The sequence below is a fragment of the Schistocerca nitens genome, chromosome 4, assembly GCF_023898315.1.
Source record: "Schistocerca nitens isolate TAMUIC-IGC-003100 chromosome 4, iqSchNite1.1, whole genome shotgun sequence".
NCBI lineage: Eukaryota > Metazoa > Arthropoda > Insecta > Orthoptera > Acrididae > Schistocerca > Schistocerca nitens.
Window position 1 is genome coordinate 792,091,676 of NC_064617.1, and position 21,254 is coordinate 792,112,929.

A 21,254-nucleotide genomic window follows, 5' to 3' on the forward strand; every position below is an offset into this window, starting at 1 on the left:
TTTTCGACCCTGCAACTGCCGAACATGTCCATATGGACAAGTCTGAAATACTAACTTCATAAACAGAAAGTGAATGATGGATAACAGCTTCTCTAAAATCAAAATATCAGTAAACATATTTAGATTTGCAGCAAACATTTTCAATTGGGAAAACGAAGTAGTTCTTCTTAGAACATTACTTACTTCACATCAATGTGCTCCATTGCTGTTGTCAGAGCACTTACTACAACACAGACTCTCACAGTCACATTGTTCAAGGAAACAATGAGGAGTTAAAACAATGAACGTAAATTTCAGACCCTTTCCGACAAGAATACATGATTGCCACAGCTAAAAACAATTGAAAGCTGACAATGAAGAAAGAACAAAACTATTCAACAACTGTGTCCGCCAGGACACGCTGGGAAGTTACGGGATAAACCCACTCGCTTCGTATCTCGCAGTGTGTAGTCTGTGAACTGATTTCAAAATGAGTGTATGAAGTGATCGCTCGAGACTGATAAACCGGCACTTGAAGATAACAGGAGGACGTGCTCGGGTGACCCTGTGGCCTGCTGGCCGCGCAGGTGTCTTGATAAGACGCCTCATCCACTATAAAGCTACCACGGCGCCGAGATTTGGCTATCACACGGACCTGACACTACAGTAAGTACGAACTTGATCTTCCATAGCTTCTCGTTAGTGCAAAGTGACTAGATCTCCAGGAGTAAGTTTCTACTTTTACGTTAAAATACGGAATTTATTGATAAAAGTGACAGTATTCGTCACAGTAACAATTTTATTTTTATAACAGCATTGACCAAAGACATAAGCTTTAGTATGTTTGTTAATAATCTTATACCGGCACCATTTGTAGAGTGATTGTATCTATTGATGATCGCTTGGTCATAAAAAACACCACTGCAGGAACAGCTTGGATACAAACTTGACCAGAAGTTATAAATAAAATAGCCTCGGGCTGCAAGAAGGTTTTGTAACTTCTTTAATGCATAGCCGATTTTAAAACTGTCAGCCCCATCTTCAGATGCAGCTATGCACAAAGCAAAATTGTCAGAAAACTATCTTACACCAATGCTTACAGAACGTAACAGCTTACACCAATGCTTATAGAACATAACAGCATTTCTCATTCGTATATGTGAAAGACGTCAAACTTACCGGTAATGATATCAGGTTAAAATCCTTGTACTTAACTCAGAATGTACACGAAATTAGTATTACCCGTAGTCACTATCGGACAAAAATGTAAACAGCCTTAGAGAAATCATAGCAAAACGTTTGTTTAATACCGCTTAATTATGCCCCTGAACTTGATAACCACACGAATTCGCTTAGAAAGTGAGACTACAAGTTCGTGGGGCTACGTCACATCCGGGTTGAGGCACTCACTGAGGATATTTAGATCGCGCAGTTCCTCCAAATTGCGGGGATGCTGATGCCGGCGTTTAGCCCGCTGTTCCAAAGTGTCTCACAGATCTTCCATGGAAAGTCTGGTGATTTTGCACGCCAATAGAGATGTAACAGAGGAGGGAGTGTTCATAATACCAGTCATGTATTCTTTCATCCCGATGAACTTTGCTGTTGTCTTTAAGTGGCCGTGTGAGTAATTGGCCTCTTGAGAGGTGACCGACTTAAGATGTTCATTGCCTGCAGTTTCCGTCGCAATGTTCTCCCACTAAAAGGTGGGGATGGACCTTCATTCGATGCATACAGTAATTCTCGTCGAGTCTGGAACCGATTCTTATTCACTACCCGTGAATTAAATCTGCCACAGTGTTTCGTGGCCATACGTGTTGCACAGTTGCTTGTAGAAATGCTGAAGAGTCCATTACGAAACACCAACAAATCTAGCAACTTCACCCACCATATGTCCTTGGGAGCAGCCAAACACGATTGCCACATTTTGCCACTCTGTTACCTCCTTACATTTACTCATGTATAAGTGCCATGCCCGCGTGAAACATAAATGTCACGCTGATCGACGCTGCGTTACGTTCACATACAAGCAGTGCACGGCCGGGTGAGAACGTGATTTGATCGCTGCACCATCTACAAAGGTTTAACGATTCATCTGTGCGGGCACAATGGGATGACTAATTTTTTGTCCAGTGAGTTTATTAGGCCACTAATATTTTCTGTCTTTGCACTCTTAGGGTACTGTGTATTGATGGTAATCCATTTACAGTTGAATTCAAACCAGTTATAATGGGAATGTGTATACCACTCTCTACAAGCAACGAACATTTATGGCTTTAAAAACAAAACTCTACACTGAAACGGAGTGAATATTAATCTGAAAGAGTACTAAGATATAATAAAACACTAATGATTGTTTTCAGAATAGACACTCTTTTTAACGCCATAAACGTTTATTGCTTGTCGAGAGTAGTATACGCACTCTCACTACAGATGGTTTGGATTCAGCTGTAAAATTGAAACTGCTAGTATATCAATCATAAAGTTTCAAGTTTTCGTCCTTTTCTTGTAGGCCATTGGAAGGATAGTAAAAGTAGAATCACAGCGAAATTCATACACCAGCAGACTTTTTGTTAAAATATAATATGTTGTCGTCGGTTGTACTCAATTTGTCTGATGAATCTGTCTTACAAAAGGAGCACGCTTTTGGATGTATGAATGTACTGCACATTTTGAACCAGATATTGCACGTTATTTTTGGTAATGTAAGGTTTGGATTCCAGAACTAGTTGACTGCATAGCAAAAAAATTTTTTCAAGATCTTGAAAAATTGTATTTCGTATATTTTAACGAACGAACCTATGTTGTTGATTTGGGTTCATCTTGGAACATCCAAACATTTAATTACTACTTAGTTTCCTATTAGAACGAATATCATATCCACATTTGTTCCCCTATATGCAGGGAGACTTTATATTGCTGCCTGATGATTGTTAGATGTGGCCAAATCACAATTATTATTACGCATGACAAATGGACATTTTGATGAAAGCAGCCAGCAACGGTAGTCGAAACATTTGTTAGCACTGTGCATTATGACACAGAGAGAAAATCAGAAAAATTTCACGGATCTCAATTTCTCGATACGAGTCCCCTTTAAAATTTTTACAAAAACAAAGTGCGGAAAACATCTGTTAGACTGAAATCGTCTACTGGGCTTCAAAATCTTCTCCAATTAAACTTTTAAGTTACCTTTTTGATTGTATTGAAATAGGTTCTGGAAATATTTAATCCAATTTGGTGCTGGTACCCCAAAAAGATGATTAAAAGAATAGTTAGACAATTAATAGAGCAAATAAGGAGAATGAGGAATTAATTCGATGTCTTTCTCTGTCAAATGATCAATTTGCTGAACGTGTTGTGTGACAGGTGGAATTGCCATCGTGAAGAATACTGTCCTTCCAGCGAGTTCCGAGTTCCTTAGTGCAACACACTCGTACAACTCATAAAGATTGCCGCAGTGTAGCAACGGACACTGGTTCCAGTTTCAGGATGCTGTGGAGAGTTGCGTTGTTGGCGTTGGCGGCCCTGTCGCTGGCAGCTGGGGAACCCCAGCGATTCGACGGCCACCGTGTGTACCGCGTGACGCCGAAAAACAAGCACCACGTGCAGTTCCTCAACGCGCTCGCCAGCAAGTACCACAATGACGTAAGTACCCTCTGCTGATGTCAGTTTCAAGTAGATACTTTGACAGTTCTCGCAGTTCTCTTACTTATTTACTAGATTATTGAAATCAGCCTATCATGCTGTTACTGCTTATGGTAGTGCACAGCCCTAGCCATTCGTTGTTTTTCGAATCATTCATAGAATACAGCCATATCTTAGAAATAACACTTCTGTTCGTTATTGACGGTCAATGAATGCGACTGTAAGGTAATAGGATCTTTCAAGTAGTGCTGCCAGCTGTATTATGTTAATTCACTGACAGTAAATGCATAACTGGCAGTTCTGTTTACATTACTTCCACCTGAAGTCCTTCCGATATTGCTAATTCACTCCGATGTATAGTAGAGAAACATGACCCTTTTGAAGAAACTGGTTCTATAGCTGCCTGCAATCTTTTAAATGAAACACTGGACATCAAGCTGAAGAACGAGTTGGACTGCTACAGAGTGGGTGTGGTTTAGGACAAGGGTCATCTTTTAGGACTGTATAGTTTAAGAAATCCGTAGCACCACTTCTAGTGGTCAGTCACTGACCCTCAATTGCAGGGTCCTGGGTTCGATTCCCTTCTAGCTCCGAAATTTTATTCATTCCAAGGCTTGGTGTTCGTACTTTCCTAATTATATCTTCATGACACACATGTCGCCAAAGTGGCCTGAAATAAGACAGATGTAAAATACAACGTAAATGTTGTGCTTACACTTCAAGAATTTAAGACATGTGAATTAAAAAAAAAAGGATTTTAACACTGAGTATATGTAGATAGTGATATATAATTACACATTACATGTTGTCAGTTACAAGATTTTATAGGATTTAAATGAAAGAACTGAGTTCCCACTAAATATTTTAGCAGTTACAATTATCTCAGTTCATACAGTAAAACAGTGCACATAAAATTTACTTTGAAGTGTTATGTAATTGCAGGGCTCCGCTTGTTTTTAAAAATGGCGTCACTTTGACTACAACTTTTTCTTGATATCTAAAATTTTGGAGTATGTGGCATTCCTGGTAGCAACAAGAACGCAACAGTATTAATGAATCACTGAGTGTATAGAGGGAGATACAAAGTCATCAAATTTTCAGGGTTGATAGATCACGTGATGGGGAACAAGAAGTGTTAGCGATATAACGTTCGCTTACGGTTTTCAGCGATGCCAGTAGTCTTTTCATATAATTCACCGTGTTTGGGACAACGAGATTTCATTGAAAATGGTTCAAATGTCTTTGAGCACTATGGGACTTTACATCTGAGGTCCTCTGTTCCCTAGAACTTAGAACTATTTAAACCTGACCAACCTAAGGATATCACACACATCCATGCCCGAGACAGGATTCCAACCTGCGACTGTAGCAGCAGCTCAGTTCCGGACTGAAGCGCCTAGAACCGCTCGGCCACAGAGGCCGGCGATTTCATTCAACTTCGAGGGTCTACTAGTGGGGTGTGCTGCATCTACCTCCGTAAATTGATAAAGTGATTAAGATGATTTTCAACAAGAAAATCTTAAGAATTAGTGTCTTTAAGGGGTGAAAGATATTTTAGAAATACGGCCTACCCAGTTTAATGTGGAATAGATGACTGTATTATAGGCAATACACATATCATAAGCACTCCGCAAAGTGCCGTGTCTCAGGGGCATAATCAATAATAAAAGATGGCTAGCATCGCGAGGAAGCATCAGCGAACATTTTGCCTCTAACAGAAGTTGTTCCCTAGGATGCAATCTATCATTCCTAGACGTTTGGTGCGGAGACATTGAAACATCAAGTATATTTCTACTAACAGCATTATTTGTCAGGTAATTCAGAAGGAACGCTCACTTTACTACCAGGCTGAGGTGAAACACTCGCTTGGAGGCTGCTGTTTGGCAATGACAATGAGTGAGCAACGTGTCAATATCTGCAGCTGCAACGAAGACTATTCTAGTGAGCGGGTTTGCATTAGCCGCAGCTTCAGCAATGCATACGCTGATCAGCCGCTAGAGCTGGTGCCTCAATGATGCCAGTAACTGCAGCTGTAGTTGACAGACTATGGACTTACAGTGCGCACATCGAATCTAGCCTTCACTAAAACCTCTTAGTGTGATACTGTGGTAATTAAATTATCTCTGGATGCACCCGAACAGTTTACAGATATGTAGCTCAGAACGTGTGCCTCAAACACAAGAGACAGTCGCAATTAGCCAACTAGCACACAACAGAACACATCTTTCCTTTCTTTTTTATAAAACTAAATTTTTCGCCTTTTCCTGTCATCTGTCGGTATAACCAAGTTCTGTCCTTCTTCTCAAGATTGTTAAGCTTATGCATGTTACTTTTTTCATTACAGTTATTTCGGAAAACTTAAATAGAGGTAAACATTTTGAATAAACACATAAACATTTTAAGAGATCTGTAAACATCCGAAAAAACAAAGGAAGCTGCTCAACGCTGAGCTATGTCTCTGGTAGCCAGGAAACGTGCTCAAAACCTAAGATTTACTTAACTAAACGGCTACACTGCTAAACAGCTGCTAAGGCACAACCGAGACTTGCTAAGGAACAACTGACAGTTGCTACAGAACAACCGGCAATTGCTACGGAACACCCGGCCAATGATAGGAAAATAAAATGTAGAGAGCTGGACTTGTTAACTGCAGCGAAGCCTGTGCACGACCGCTCTCTACGGATTCGAGAGTTATGCATTACATAGTTTGACGGATGTTATTGCCGAACTGGTTAGTGCGACATTCCATGTGGTGCGGCAACATATTTGCAAGAAATCATTTAAATACTTACCACGTGGACGGGCAGTTTCACGGTTCGAGGTCGGTCAAATCGTCGCTACCGTGGCCAAAATAATTGGAGTGTCCAAAAGTGTCATCTCGCGATTAAAATGGCCGTTGAAGGTGGAAATTCTAGTCTAAAACACGCTGGCTGTCGTCGACGAACCACCATGATGCAAAAGGATCGATACGTAGCCCTAGTGCCGTCAAGGAACAGACGTCTCGCTCCTAGGCGGGTCTCTGCAAACCTTGCAAACATTACCGGTACATGCGTCTCTACCAGAACCATTTCGCGGCGATTAAATTAGACTGATTAGTATTCTCGGAAGCCTGTTAAATGCATCTCACTTCAACCACACCGTTGTCTAGAAAGAGTTTTTTGGTGTATGGAGCGTATTGATTGGCGTCAGCTACAGTGGTCCGGAGTGATGTTCTCCGACGAATCCCGCTTCACTGAGGCATGTGTTCGTCCCCACCAGTTAGTATGGCGAGAGAGAAATAAGAACACGTTACGCACCGCAGAATGTTCATGAACGTCATCGGTATGGCCTAGGCGTTATGTTGTGGGCAGGCATTATGTACAATGGTCCAACGCCGCAGCATATATTTGCGCTAGGTACCGTTACAGCCAGCGGTATTGCAGGGAGATTATTGAGGATCGTATCCGTCTGTTTAGGGATGTGGTAGGTCCCAATTTTCCGTTTATGGACGACAATGCCCTCTTACTCTGGGCAGCTGAGGTATCGGACACACTGGAAAGTGAAAATATTGAATGTACGGAATGGCCTGCGTACTCCGTGGACTTAAACCCTACAGTGCGTGCCTGAGATGCTCTTAGAAGCCATCCCCTCCAAGAACTGCGCAAGTACCGAAAACCGCCATGACAGAGGAGTGGAAATATAACCCTCAGGGACTCCTCAAGAGCTTGTTAGCCAACATGAGTAACAGGTGCGAAATGTGCGTTAGTCCCCGAGGAGGGCATGCTCCTCATTCAGAGTCCGTTATCGACCTTTATGTTAAGAGTCTGACCTGTGGAGAACATGAACGTATCTTATGTCTGTTAGCCTGCTTTGCCATGTGGTTATATCTGTACCGTTTTTCGTTATAAATATACCGCTCTACGTCTATTACGTATGTGCTGTGTTTCATGTAATCCATCATTGCCTATGGTTATTTCTGTCCAATAATGTCTCTGTCCCTTAGCAACAGTCAAACAGTGAATAACCAGCTACTGAAGATAATTTCACAGCTTGTAGAACACAATATTGCTAGAGGTAACACGAAATTTCTTTGTGTCCAAGCGTTCCCTTAAATTTTGCGATAGGGTTCGTCTGCTTTAGTTTATAAAACATTTTTAATAGAATTGAATGTACGTCGCAAAGCAAAGACTGACGAAAAATTTCATGATTTTTGACCGTGCTCTAGCAGCCTATCCTCTAACACTGAAAGCCTGCTGCTGTTCCGCCATCTTTTTCTTCTACTTCCAGAATGTTCGGTCTTCGCCAAGTGTAGACGTGTGGCAGCTGCCAACAAGCTGTCTTCCACAATATAAACGACAGTAAATTTTATGGTAAAAGCCATGGTGATATATATAGTTTTTACAAAATGAGTTACACAATTGGTGATTTTTGTTCCAAAACAGATCCTTTTCTGGAAGGATGCCAGAGCCGTCAACAGGACGGCAGACATCATGGTATCGCCGGAAATGCAGAACAACTTCCTGGAAGCGCTCGAAAAGAAGGGTATGAAGTCCTCTGTCTACGTAGAAGACGTGCAAAAGTAAGTGCCCATCACCAATGATACTGAGTTACACATTTTTGAATTTTCGTTTGCTCTCAAACTTCACAAAGTGTTTCGAAAGCTTAATATATGCATACCGCTTTAGTCTTGTTAGCAATCATTATCAGACGATATGAATGCATCATTTGATGTCTCCTTAACGTTACTCTAAAACGTATTCAAATCATTCGAACACGACTTGCTGATAATTCGATCCGGTACTTAAATTATTTATGTGGCCCGAAGCAGTAAAATACACTCCTGGAAATTGAAATAAGAACACCGTGAATTCATTGTCCCAGGAAGGGGAAACTTTATTGACACATTCCTGGGGTCAGATACATCACATGATCACACTGACAGAACCACAGGCACATAGACACAGGCAACAGAGCATGCACAATGTCGGCACTAGTACAGTGTATATCCACCTTTCGCAGCAATGCAGGCTGCTATTCTCCCATGGAGACGATCGTAGAGATGCTGGATGTAGTCCTGTGGAACGGCTTGCCATGCCATTTCCACCTGGCGCCTCAGTTGGACCAGCGTTCGTGCTGGACGTGCAGACCGCGTGAGACGACGCTTCATCCAGTCCCAAACATGCTCAATGGGGGACAGATCCGGAGATCTTGCTGGCCAGGGTAGTTGACTTACACCTTCTAGAGCACGTTGGGTGGCACGGGATACATGCGGACGTGCATTGTCCTGTTGGAACAGCAAGTTCCCTTGCCGGTCTAGGAATGGTAGAACGATGGGTTCGATGACGGTTTGGATGTACCGTGCACTATTCAGTGTCCCCTCGACGATCACCAGTGGTGTACGGCCAGTGTAGGAGATCGCTCCCCACACCATGATGCCGGGTGTTGGCCCTGTGTGCCTCGGTCGTATGCAGTCCTGATTGTGGCGCTCACCTGCACGGCGCCAAACACGCATACGACCATCATTGGCACCAAGGCAGAAGCGACTCTCATCGCTGAAGACGACACGTCTCCATTCGTCCCTCCATTCACGCCTGTCGCGACACCACTGGAGGCGGGCTGCACGATGTTGGGGCGTGAGCGAAGACGGCCTAACGGTGTGCGGGACCGTAGCCCAGCTTCATGGAGACGGTTGCGAATGGTCCTCGCCGATACCCCAGGAGCAACAGTGTCCCTAATTTGCTGGGAAGTGGCGGTGCGGTCCCCTACGGCACTGCGTAGGATCCTACGGTCTTGGCGTGCATCCGTGCGTCGCTGCGGTCCGGTCCCAGGTCGACGGGCACGTGCACCTTCCGCCGACCACTGGCGACAACATCGATGTACTGTGGAGACCTCACGCCCCACGTGTTGAGCAATTCGGCGGTACGTCCACCCGGCCTCCCGCATGCCCACTATACGCCCTCGCTCAAAGTCCGTCAACTGCACATACGGTTCACGTCCACGCTGTCGCGGCATGCTACCAGTGTTAAAGACTGCGATGGAGCTCCGTATGCCACGGCAAACTGGCTGACACTGACGGCGGCGCTGCACAAATGCTGCGCAGTTAGCGCCATTCGACGGCCAACACCGCGGTTCCTGGTGTGTCCGCTGTGCCGTGCGTGTGATCATTGCTTGTACAGCCCTCTCGCAGTGTCCGGAGCAAGTATGGTGGGTCTGACACACCGGTGTCAATGTGTTCTTTTTTCCATTTCCAGGAGTGTATAAATCAAAATTCCGTTAAAAGACAGTCAGGGTGTTCAATTTAGACAGCATGTTTTATCTGTGTATAATTCTCTCAGTTTCACATTGCAGTAATCAGAACAGAGAGAAATCGAACCCCAATTAGTATAATATCTGGGAGCTGCAAAGCACATAATAAGGTTTTCTCCATCATCCTCATTGTTTCCCGGTCTTCCTGCCTGTTAGCACTGCTTACGCTGAGCTTCAGAGCGCTGAAGCACTATCGCTGCTGGTCCAACTTATATCTAGGGTGAAGTTGACTGTCGCTAGGATGACGGCACGCAGTGACTGGAAGCTTTGGAAAATGATTCGTTTGTTTGACTTCACATAATGTTTTTGACCTATATCAGCTTGAAAAATCTCACTCGTACTGCTCATTCAGTATGTTTATTTGATAAAATTAGTTTTCTCATTTCGGTATTGAATTCTGAAGTCATAATATGATATGGGCTTCGCGGCCCATATTCAAAACTTCAACGATAACTATGCGAAGCTGCTTTTAAAATCTACGACAGTTATCCTTCTGAAAGCAGCATCACTGTTGCAGCAACGACAGAAAGTTCTCACCTGATTTTATGTCTAAATGGAAGGTCACCTTCAGATGGAGATACGTGCTGGGATGAGGTAACTCAAAAAGCTCATCCACCACAGCAAGTTTCCTAGTTCGGCACTCTTCCCTCTAAGTTTAACCTCTCACAAACGTTGAAATTCAGACCTTCCGTCATGGAACAGTTTTGTAGTTCAATTTGTGTCTTGAGACGAATATACTTCGTGTTAAATAAATAGTTCCTGGCTTATAGCACTCCTAGTGTTACTTTGTGATACAGTGAATTACGAGTGTAATGTTGCTGTTTCAATTATGTAATAGGACACTAGAGACTGGTGCCGTCTGACGTCGCTCAAGAGCTTACGCAGCATCTGGTATTAATTTAATGGGTGGGAGATGGTTAGAGGAAAAGAAGAACATTTCCTTACACTATAATACTAAAACCTGTTTTTATTAATCGCAAATTATTCTAACACTTACACTTTGTAATATGTACTTACTATTGACAATAAATGCGGATACTTTAGAAATGCTCTTTTTTTTAATGGAATTGACATTGGCTAGTAACACGGCAAAAAACGTCACGCACTGAAGATGCAGCCCTACTCGAAACTTTGAGAATCCGAAGGCACCTCGTATATTCAGCTGTATGGAAATCGGAGAGAACAGCAATATGATTTGCACATTGGATGATAAATAGCTAAGGGTACACTTACAGTTAGTAGTATCCATGCTCTGGTTTTCTCCGAACTGGCTCCGAGTCATACATCTGCCTTTTAAGCGGAGCGGGTTTGCGAGTTCAGTTTGTGAAGACCATATAAGCCATTAAATACAGGACAGAACTTTTGCCTCTCTATATCTCTCTCGTTCTGTCCTTCCCCCTCCCCCCCCCTTCCCCCCTTCCACACACACAAACAAAAAAGTGCTCCTACATAGGATCCCCAGCATCAAAAAACATTGTCAGCCATCAGTCGACTACTGCGTCTTGTACGTTTTTATAGCTGGTGTAGTTCGATGTTGATGAAAAGACTATATTAACGGCCTCTGCAATCGTTCTACAGCTATCGGGTCAAGTGATCATTAATCCAACAGTAAGCGGTAATTGTGAGGTATCAATAACTAAAGCTGAAATTATGGTACTCTAAGGGAAACGTATAATAAACTCCACAGTATGGTTAGATAATGGTGCACTGGAAAAAAATAGCACATTTCATATCCTCAGACGCTGCGACACATGTAACTGCAGCTGGAATCCGCAAAACAAACTAGGCAACTATTCAAGAACTTGGAAAACTATTAGAAGAGCTCTCAATGTCCACTGTAGAAAAGAAGTACAAATGATATTTTCAATCGTAGTATGACATCAAAAATCCTTTCAAGTGGACGACCATCATTTGCCGAAGTTCGTTCTCGCGTGTCGGACAAAGTGAACAAGAAACATGCGGAAACAAGGCAGCAGTGTCTGACAGTAGCAGGGATGATGGAAAATAGCTATTCCGCCAGTGAAAAGAGCCTCCTTCATTCTCAAATTGCTCTTTCATTTTTTCTACTCTCAATTACGCATCTTCCAATAGGTCCTATTCATCTTTATCTTTCTCTCTCTCCCTCCCTTCAAAAATTGACCCTATGGAGGATATTCGACTACGCAAAACATTGTCAGGAAGACTGTCTCAGTTGACTGCTGCGTTTTGTAGATTTTCATAAGTGGAGAGGATGAATGTTACCTCTCAGCCAATTATCCTTTCGCAATGGCCCAGCTACCACTCATCTACTGCCAAGAATTGACTGCGAAACTCATCTCCTTCACGAGTATGACGTACCGGGAGTCGCTGGAAAGTTAGTTAGTTATGAGTTCCATTGATCAATCTCACGGTAACCGTTATGTTGTGGGGCGTGTCAAGTGCATAAGAATTGTACACGTGAATAAAGTTTTCTTTTTTTTTAAGAAGCTAAAATTTTTATTACCTACCCCCTTAAATCGCACAAAATGCTTATATTGTACTTACAGATTTATTTATTCCTATTCAAGAATTCATCCATGGTATATAAGGAGTTGGCAAGGAGATATGATTTCAATTTATTTTTAAAACTATTACTGCTGTCTGTCAGACATTCTATTTCATCTGGTAATTTATCGAAAAGTTTTACGGCAGCATATTTTACCCCTTTCTGTGCCAAACATAGGTTAAGTACAAGATAGTGCAAGTCTTCCTTTCTGCTGATATTATAAACATGACTGCCACTGTTGTTTTTAAACTAGTCCATGTTGCTGAGAAGAAATTTTATTGCTGAGTAAATGTACTGTGAGGTATCTCTTAAACAGATAACTACAAGATGTGTGGCTATGGGCTCCACACATTGCTCTAACCACTTTCTTTTGAGCAGTGAATACTTTTTGCCTAAGTGTTCAGTTACTCCAAAATATCATTCTGTATGACATCAGAGAGGGCCTACCACCATGAACCATGGACCATGTCGCTGGTGAGGAGGCTTGAGTGCCTCAGCGATACAGATGGCCGTACCGTGTAAGTGCAACCACAACGGAGGGACATCTGTTGAGAGGCCAGACAAACGTATGGTTCCTGAAGAGGGGCAGCAGCCTTTTCAGTAGTTGCAGGGGCAACAGTCTGGATGATTGACTGATCTGGCCTTGCAACACTAACCAAAACGGCCTTGCTGTGCTGGTACTGCGAACGGCTGAAAACAAGGGGAAACTGCAGCCGTAATTTTTCCCGAGGGCATGCAGCTCTACTGTATGGTTAAATGATGATGGCGTCGTCTTGGGTAAAATATTCCGGAGGTAAAATAGTCCCCCATTCGGATCTCCGGGCGGGGACTACTCAAGAGGACGTCGTTATCAGGAGAAAAAACACTGGCGTTGTACGGATCGGAGCAAGGAATGTCAGATCCCTTAATCGGGCAGGTAGGTTAGAAAATTTAAAAAGGGAAATGGATAGGTTGAAGTTAGATATAGTGGGAATTAGTGACGTTCGGTGGCAGGAGGAACAAGACTTTTGGTCAGGTGAATACAGGGTTATAAATAAAAAATCAAATAGGGGTAATGCAGGAGTAGGTTTAATAATGAATAAAAAAATAGGAGTGCGAGTAAGCTACTACCAACAGCATTGTGAACGCATTAATTGTGGCCAAGATAGACACGAAGCCCATGCCTACTACAGTAGTACAAGTTTATATGCCCACTAGCTCTGCAGATGAGGAAGAAATTAATGAAATGTATGATGATACAAAAGAAATTATTCAGGTAGTGAGGGGAGACGAAAATTTAATAGTCATGGGTGACTGGAATTCGAGAGTAGGAAAAGGGAGAGAAGGAAACGTAGTGGGTGAATGCGGATTGGGGGAGAGAAATGAAAGAGGAAGCCGTCTGGTAGAATTTTGCACAGAGCATAACTTAATCATAGCTAACACTTGGTTCAAGAATCATAAAAGAAGGTTTTCTGCATGGAAGAATCCTGGAGATACTAGAAGGTATCAGATATATTATATAATGGTAAGACAGAGATTTAGGAACCAGGTTTTAAATTGTAGGACATTTCCAGGGGCAGATGTGGACTCTGACCACAATCTATTGGTTATGAACTGTAGATTAAAAGTGAAGAAACTGCAAAAAGGTGGGAATTTGAGGAGATAGGACCTTGATAAACTGACTAAACCAGAGGTTGTACAGAGTTTCAGGGAGAGCATAATGGAACAATTGACAGGAATGGGGGAAAGAAATACAGTAGAAGAAGAATGGGTAGCTCTGAGGGATGAAGTAGTGAAGGCAGCAGAGTATCAAGTAGGTAAAAAGACGAAGGCTAGTAGAAATCCTTGGGTAACAGAAGAAATATTGAATTTAATTGATGAAAGGAGAAAATATAAAAACGCAGTAAATGAAGCACGCAAAAAGGAATACAAACGTCTCAAAAATGAGATCGACAGGAAGTGTAAAACGGCTAAGCAGGGATGCCTAGAGGACAAATGTAAGGATGTAGAGGCTTATCTCACGAGGGGTAAGATAGATACTGCCTACAGGAAAATTAAAGAGACTTTTGCAGAAAAGAGAGCCACTTGTATGAATATCAAGAGCTCAGATGGAAACCCAGTTCTAAGCAAAGAAGGGAAAGCAGAAAGGTGGAAGGAGTATATAGAGGTTCTATACAAGAGCGATGTACTTGAGGTCAATATTATGGAAATGGAAGAGGATGTAGATGAAGATGAAATGGGAGATACGGTACTGCGTGAAGAGTTTGACAGAGCACTGAAAGACCTGAGTCGAAACAAGGCCCCGGGAGTAGACAACATTCCATTAGAACTACTGACTGTCTTGGGAGAGCCAGTCCTGACAAAACTCTACCATCTGGTGAGCAAGATGTATGAGACAGGCGAAATACCCTCAGACTTCAAGAAGAATATAATAATTCCAATCCCAAAGGAAGCAGGTGTTGACAGATGTGAAAATTACCGAACTATCAGTTTAATAAGTCACAGCTGCAAAATACTAACGCGAGTTCTTTACAGACGAATGGAAAAACTGGTAGAAGCCGACCTCGGCGAAGATCAGTTTGGATTCCGCAGAAATGTTGGAACACGTGAAGCAATACTGACCCTACATATTATCTTATATGCTAGATTAAGGAAACACAAACCTTCATTTCTGGCATTTGTAGACTTAGAGAAAACTTTTGACAATGTTGACTGGAATACTCTCTTTCAGATTCTGAAGGTACAGGGGTCAGATACAGGGAGCGAAAAGCTATTTACAATTTTTACAGAAACCAGATGGCAGTTATAAGAGTCGAGGGGCATCAAAGGGAAGCAGCGATTGGGAAGGGAGTGAGATAGGGTTGTAGCCTGTCCCCGATGTTATTCAATCTGTATATTGAGCAAGGAGTAAAGGAAACAAAAGAAAAATTCGGAGTAGATATTAAAGCCCATGGAGAAGAAATAAAAACGTTGAGGTTCGCGATGATATTGTAATTCTGTCAGAGACAGCAAAGGACTTGGAAGAGCTGTTGAACGGAATGGACAGTGTCTTGAAAGGAGGATATAAGATGAACATCAACAAAAGCAAAACGAGGATAATGGAATGTAGTCGAATTAAGTCGGATGATCGTGAGGGAATTAGATTAGGAAATGAGACACTTAAAGTAGTAAATGAGTTTTGCTATTTGGGGAGCAAAGAAGCTGATGATGGTCGAAGTAGAGAGGATATAAAATGTAGACTGGCAATGGCAGGGAAAGCGTTTCTGAAGAAGAGAAATTTGTTAACGTCGGGTATAGATTTAAGTGTCAGGAAGTCGTTTCTGAAAGTATTTGTTTGGAGTGTAGCCATGTATGGAAGTGAAACATGGACGATAAATAGTTTGGACAAGAAGAGAATAGAAGCTTTCGAAATGTGCATTATGAACAGGTTCTCGATCGTGTTGAAATATGCAATCACCATTCCCGAATTGCTCTTCAGCAGCGGGAAGCAAGAACGTAACGTCAATGTAGGCCTGTGCTGTGATAGTGCCATTCAAAACAACAAGGGGTGCAAGCCCCCTCCACAAAAAACACGACCACACCATAACGCCACCGCCTCCAAATTTTACTGTTGGCACTGCACGCGTTGGCAGATGACGTTCACCGGGCATTCACCATACCCACACCGTGCCCTCGGATCACTACATAGTGTACCGTGATTCGTCACTCTACACAACGTTTTTCCACTGTTCAATCGTTCAACAGACGAGGTCGACCTGTACGCTTTTGTGCTGTACATGTCCCCTCACGTTTCCACTTTACTATCATATCGGAAACAGTGGACCGAGGGATGTTCAGGAGTTTGGAAATCTCACGTACAGACGTATGAAACAAGTGACAACCAATCACCTGACCACGTTCGAAGTCCGTGAGTTCTGTGGAGCGCCCCATTCTGCTCTCTGACAATGTCTAATGACTACTAAGGTCGCTGGTGTGGAGTACCTGACAGTAGGTGGCAGCACAATGCACCTAATATGAAAAAGTATGTTTTTGGGGGTGTTCGGATACTTTTGATGTTGTAGTGTATTTTAGCTTGCTAATTTATGAATCCTCAAAATTAGCAATTATTCTGATTGCAAAATTTTCTGAACATGGTCGCTTTAGGAGGTCCAAAATATGAATTTTGCAATTAGGATTCTCATCTATAAGTACATGTCCCCTCACGTTTCCACTTTACTATCATATCGGAAACAGTGGACCGAGGGATGTTCAGGAGTTTAGAAATCTCACGTACAGACGTATGAAACAAGTGACAACCAATCACCTGACCACGTTCGAAGTCCGTGAGTTCTGTGGAGCGCCCCATTCTGCTCTCTGACAATGTCTAATGACTACTAAGGTCGCTGGTGTGGAGTACCTGACAGTAGGTGGCAGCACAATGCACCTAATATGAAAAAGTATGTTTTTGGGGGTGTTCGGATACTTTTGATGTTGTAGTGTATTTTAGCTTGCTAATTTATGAATCCTCAAAATTAGCAATTATTCTGATTGCAAAATTTTCTGAACATGGTCGCTTTAGGAGGTCCAAAATATGAATTTTGCAATTAGGATTCTCATCTATAAGTACACCCAAAAACTTAGTATTGTCTACCCTGGCTACTGACTTCTGTTGATATATTTATTGAAGGGATTGTCCTCCTTGCAGTAGAAAATTGGATGTACTGTATCATTTCAAAGTTCAGAGCAAGCCAATGAATAACTTTTCCAAAGTCATTATTTGAATCATTTTCTATTGGAGTTTCTTTCACTGGATTAATAATGATGCTTGTATCATCAGCAAACAGTATCAGTTTAGGTTCTTGCCTCAGATAAAAAGGGAGGTCATTGACATATATTTAGAACAGAAGGAGACCCATAATCAAAGCCGGAGGAACATCTACTGCAAGTTCACTCCAGTTAGATGAAGTGAGAAACTTCCTTAAATCACTTAAACCATATAAAGAAACTTTTTCTTCCTCTTCTGTAAATATGACTTAAACCACTCGTAATCAATTCCATTTATACCATGGAATTGTAATTTCTGTAATATAATGTCATGGTTCACACAATCAAATGCTTTGAATAAGTCACCGAATATTCCTATTGGTGACATTTTACTATTTAAAGACTCTATTATTTTGGCAGTAAAACTGTGTATTGCTGCCTCAGTGGAACAGTAATTTTTAAATCCAAAATGTGATTCACTAAGTATTCCATTGCTTTTGAGATGGCTGACCACTCTTGAGTACATTACGTTTTCGACAATTTTTGAAAATGCTGTAAGCAAGGATACTGGTCGGTAATTATTGACATCTGTAGTGTCCCCTCTTTTGTAGAGAGGCTTGACAATGGCTTATTTTAACCTGTCTGGGAAAATACCTTGAGTTAGTGAAGCATTACAGATGTGACTCATAACATCAGCTGTAACTGCTCCACATTGTTGTAATATCTTACTACAACAGAACATTTATTTCACAAAGATTTAATGATTTTCATTATTTCACGAGAGATTTTTAGATGAAAATTAATTTGACTAGGATTTCTCAAAACTGAATCTTCCATGTACTGCTTGGTTTTTTCTTTTGAAGTATTCTAACAAAGTTTTTCACCTACACTTAATGGTTTTTAATACATTAGCTACTTGTGTTCTCTTGGTTAAGATGGTCTCATTCTCTTTAATAGTAACACTATCTATCCCAGTAGCTACTTTTCCTGTCTCTCTTCTTACAACATTATGCACTGATTTCATTTTATTTCCTCAGTTGTTAATTTCATCTCCAATATACATATCTTTTGATTTTCTGACAACGTTTCTCAGTATGTTATAATAATTTTATAGTGTAAAATTACTTCTGGGTCTTCACTAATTCTTGTTGCCTCACACAATTTTCTTTTACTTTTGGAAGACTCTTCAATATCTGTAGTAATCCAAATTTTCTTCGAAAACTGTTTGGTGTTACATTTAGTAATTTTTTGGGGGCAACAGTGTTCAAAAAGGGATATAAATGTATCAAGAAATACACTGCTGTTATCATTAGCATTTGCCTCATTATATACATCTCCCCAATTAACATTTCTTAAACTTTCTCTGATGTTCTCTATAGATATCAGGTTTACCAGCCTTACACTTTTCCTTAAAGGTTTCTGAACTGTTCACCCTGCTAGTTTTTGTAAGTTAATCGGCTGTGGGTCATGGTCTGACAATCCCTTTATCACAGGGAAAGCATATGTTAGATTTAAATCCTCTTGCTGTACAAATGCATTATCTATTAGAGTGTTACTGCCTTGAGCTATATGTGTAGGGAAATTGATCACTGATTCTAAGTTATATGTCATTAATAACACTTCTAGTTCACTTTTCCTATCAGAATTGCCTAGAAAGTTTACACTGAAATCACCAAATATTAATAACTTCTTCTTTTTGTCTGATAGACAGCATAATTGGGACTCAAACTTCTTTATGAATAGGTCCCAATCTCCTAATGGGGACCTGTACACTGTTGCTAATATCGACACTACACTAAGCAGCTGTAGTTCACAACACAAACTTCATAGTGCTGATCGACTCACAATTTACTTACTTCTACAATTTTGTTCTTGTACCCTTGTTTTGCGTAAATGGAAACTCGTCCTTTATCCATGCTAGATCTGCAAATGTAAGATGCTAAATGATATCCATTCATACAGACACTTTCCATCATCACAGTTACATGGTGTTCACACGGACAAAACATATCAATCTTATTCTTATTTCTGAGATCATCTGAACACACTAACAGCTCATCTACGTAATTTTTTATTCCCCTGCTATTTTGATGAAGGAAACTGATTCTACCTGTAGAATCATCCATGTTCACTGTACATGAAGCTTCTTTTATTCTATTTTTCTTGACTATTGTCTGTCTGGACTTTGGCTTTAACCTAAAAAATCTGTCTGCCTGGTCCCATTAACCACAGGGATCGTCCCATGGTGACTGTGACCCCCTTACAGTATTTGCTAATAGAGAAGCTAACTATCTTTCCCCTTCCTATTTAGGTGCAGGCCATGTGTAGTGTATCCCCACCTACCAACAGCATCAACTGGAACTACACTTATGAGAGATTTTGCCGGTGTCTGGAGAATCCTGTTCAGCTCTGTGTAAACATGCCTTAAGCAGTATTTACCCAGGGCCGATCATGGTGCTGAAAGACCTCCACAAACCCCACATTTAAGTGCCCAGTTTCTGCTCCTATTTTATTCAGGTCACACCTAATACTATAACTTGGATTCATAGCCAGGCTGTTTCCTGCTCCCCCAACTGTAATTACCTGATATTCCTTCTCAAAATCCCTGCACAGCTGACCTGTTTCCTGTCACTTGGCTAAGGCTAGCACTCGGTTTCACATAACTTGTGACCTGGTACCCTTCACCTTATTTCTCCTGAAACTGCTGGCTACACCCTTGCTATGACTGCTACCTAGAAGCAGAATTCTTTTTCTATTCTGATTTGATTCCGACCTGTCCTTTTTTTTCTGCTTCAACCGACATTCAACTACATCTTGATGAGGCCCTTCCTCCACTACTTCAGATAGCAAGCCAAACTGATTTACTAAATGAATTTCTCAAGTTTTTCCAACAGATTCCCTTTCTCGCCCTTTGCTTGCTACCTTTTCCCAGAACCCCGTTTCTTTTCCCCTCCTTAGCCTAGATAATTCCAAATACGCGTTTTCTAATTCAGCCTTCAGGACACAAATTTTTGCCTCCTGTACAGCGATTTTTCTGTCCTTTCTACATAACCTACATTGCCATAGAAGAACCTCATTATCTTCCCCCGTTTTCTCGCCGCTACGGTCCAATGTAACCTTAACCTACAGCCTTCACAGAACACCCCTTCCTTCAGATTTCTATGGCAATTACCAAATTTGTTACACATGATTTGATAGAAAAATTTACACTTAATTTACACAAATGCAGAGAATTACTTGACACAAGAGCACTGAAGTTTCATAGCCTGTACTAATACATAACTAAACGCTAATGTAAACAAACTTTCAAACTTACTTTCGAAAGTTTTAATTAACTATCTAAACTCTGTGTGACAGACACGAGTTAACTTAACTTTGAACCGCTAGGCCTAGGCAAAACAATAACGATCTGCACTTTCCCGAACTTTACGACTAAAATGTAAAAAAACTAACGTCTATCGGCCTTTAGGAAACACTTATTCTTCGATCTAAATACGCTCATAAAAGTGAAACCTTCAATAGATAACCTGGCGAAGAAACAAATACACTAGTCTAAAATGTAATATTAAATAAATTAGCTCTTATTTCAATATTAATCACTTAACTTAGCGAGAGCTTCGTGGACGTGCGTCTGCCAGAGATATTAGACTCCGATGGTGGACAAAGAGGTTCGACCACGATTGACACTTCGAACTTTATAATAAATAATTAAATTAATGTGGAATAATGGTCGTCATTTCAATTTCAGCTAGGTTTTGGTCATACTTTAGTCGTTATATGTTGATGTCGACTAACGTTCTCTCACTTATTACAGACTTATTGACGCTGAACGTCCTGCAAAGCAGTCGAGGGCATCCTTTGGTTGGGACGACTACTATACTGTGGATGAGGTGAGTCGATACTTTCGGTAGGCTAAGTCGCAAAATAAACGACAAAGATGTATTTACTTATTTAAGAAATTTTCAAGGAATGCTACTTTATTTCTTTGCAAACAATTACACAAATTTTAAGTTTAGCATGTTACAATGAAGTTACAGGCACCTGTGATATTTACGCTGTCGGAAAAAAATTAGTAGACCTGGAAAGACGAAAGACGGAG

At 41.3% G+C, this 21,254-nt stretch overlaps 1 protein-coding gene across 1 annotated transcript in view; it reads left to right on the plus strand.

The window, feature by feature from the left end:
- The first annotated feature begins 529 nt into the window (after positions 1 to 529).
- The window catches only part of LOC126253181 (zinc carboxypeptidase-like), a 44,903-nt gene continuing 24,178 nt past the window's right edge, over positions 530 to 21,254 (plus strand). Inside the window, exons 1-4 of the mRNA XM_049954343.1 lie at positions 530 to 645; positions 3,462 to 3,624; positions 8,046 to 8,182; positions 20,970 to 21,045. Coding sequence (XP_049810300.1) covers positions 3,469 to 3,624; positions 8,046 to 8,182; positions 20,970 to 21,045 — 369 coding nt within the window. The 5' untranslated portion in view covers positions 530 to 645; positions 3,462 to 3,468. The remainder of the gene's footprint in view (positions 646 to 3,461; positions 3,625 to 8,045; positions 8,183 to 20,969; positions 21,046 to 21,254) is intronic.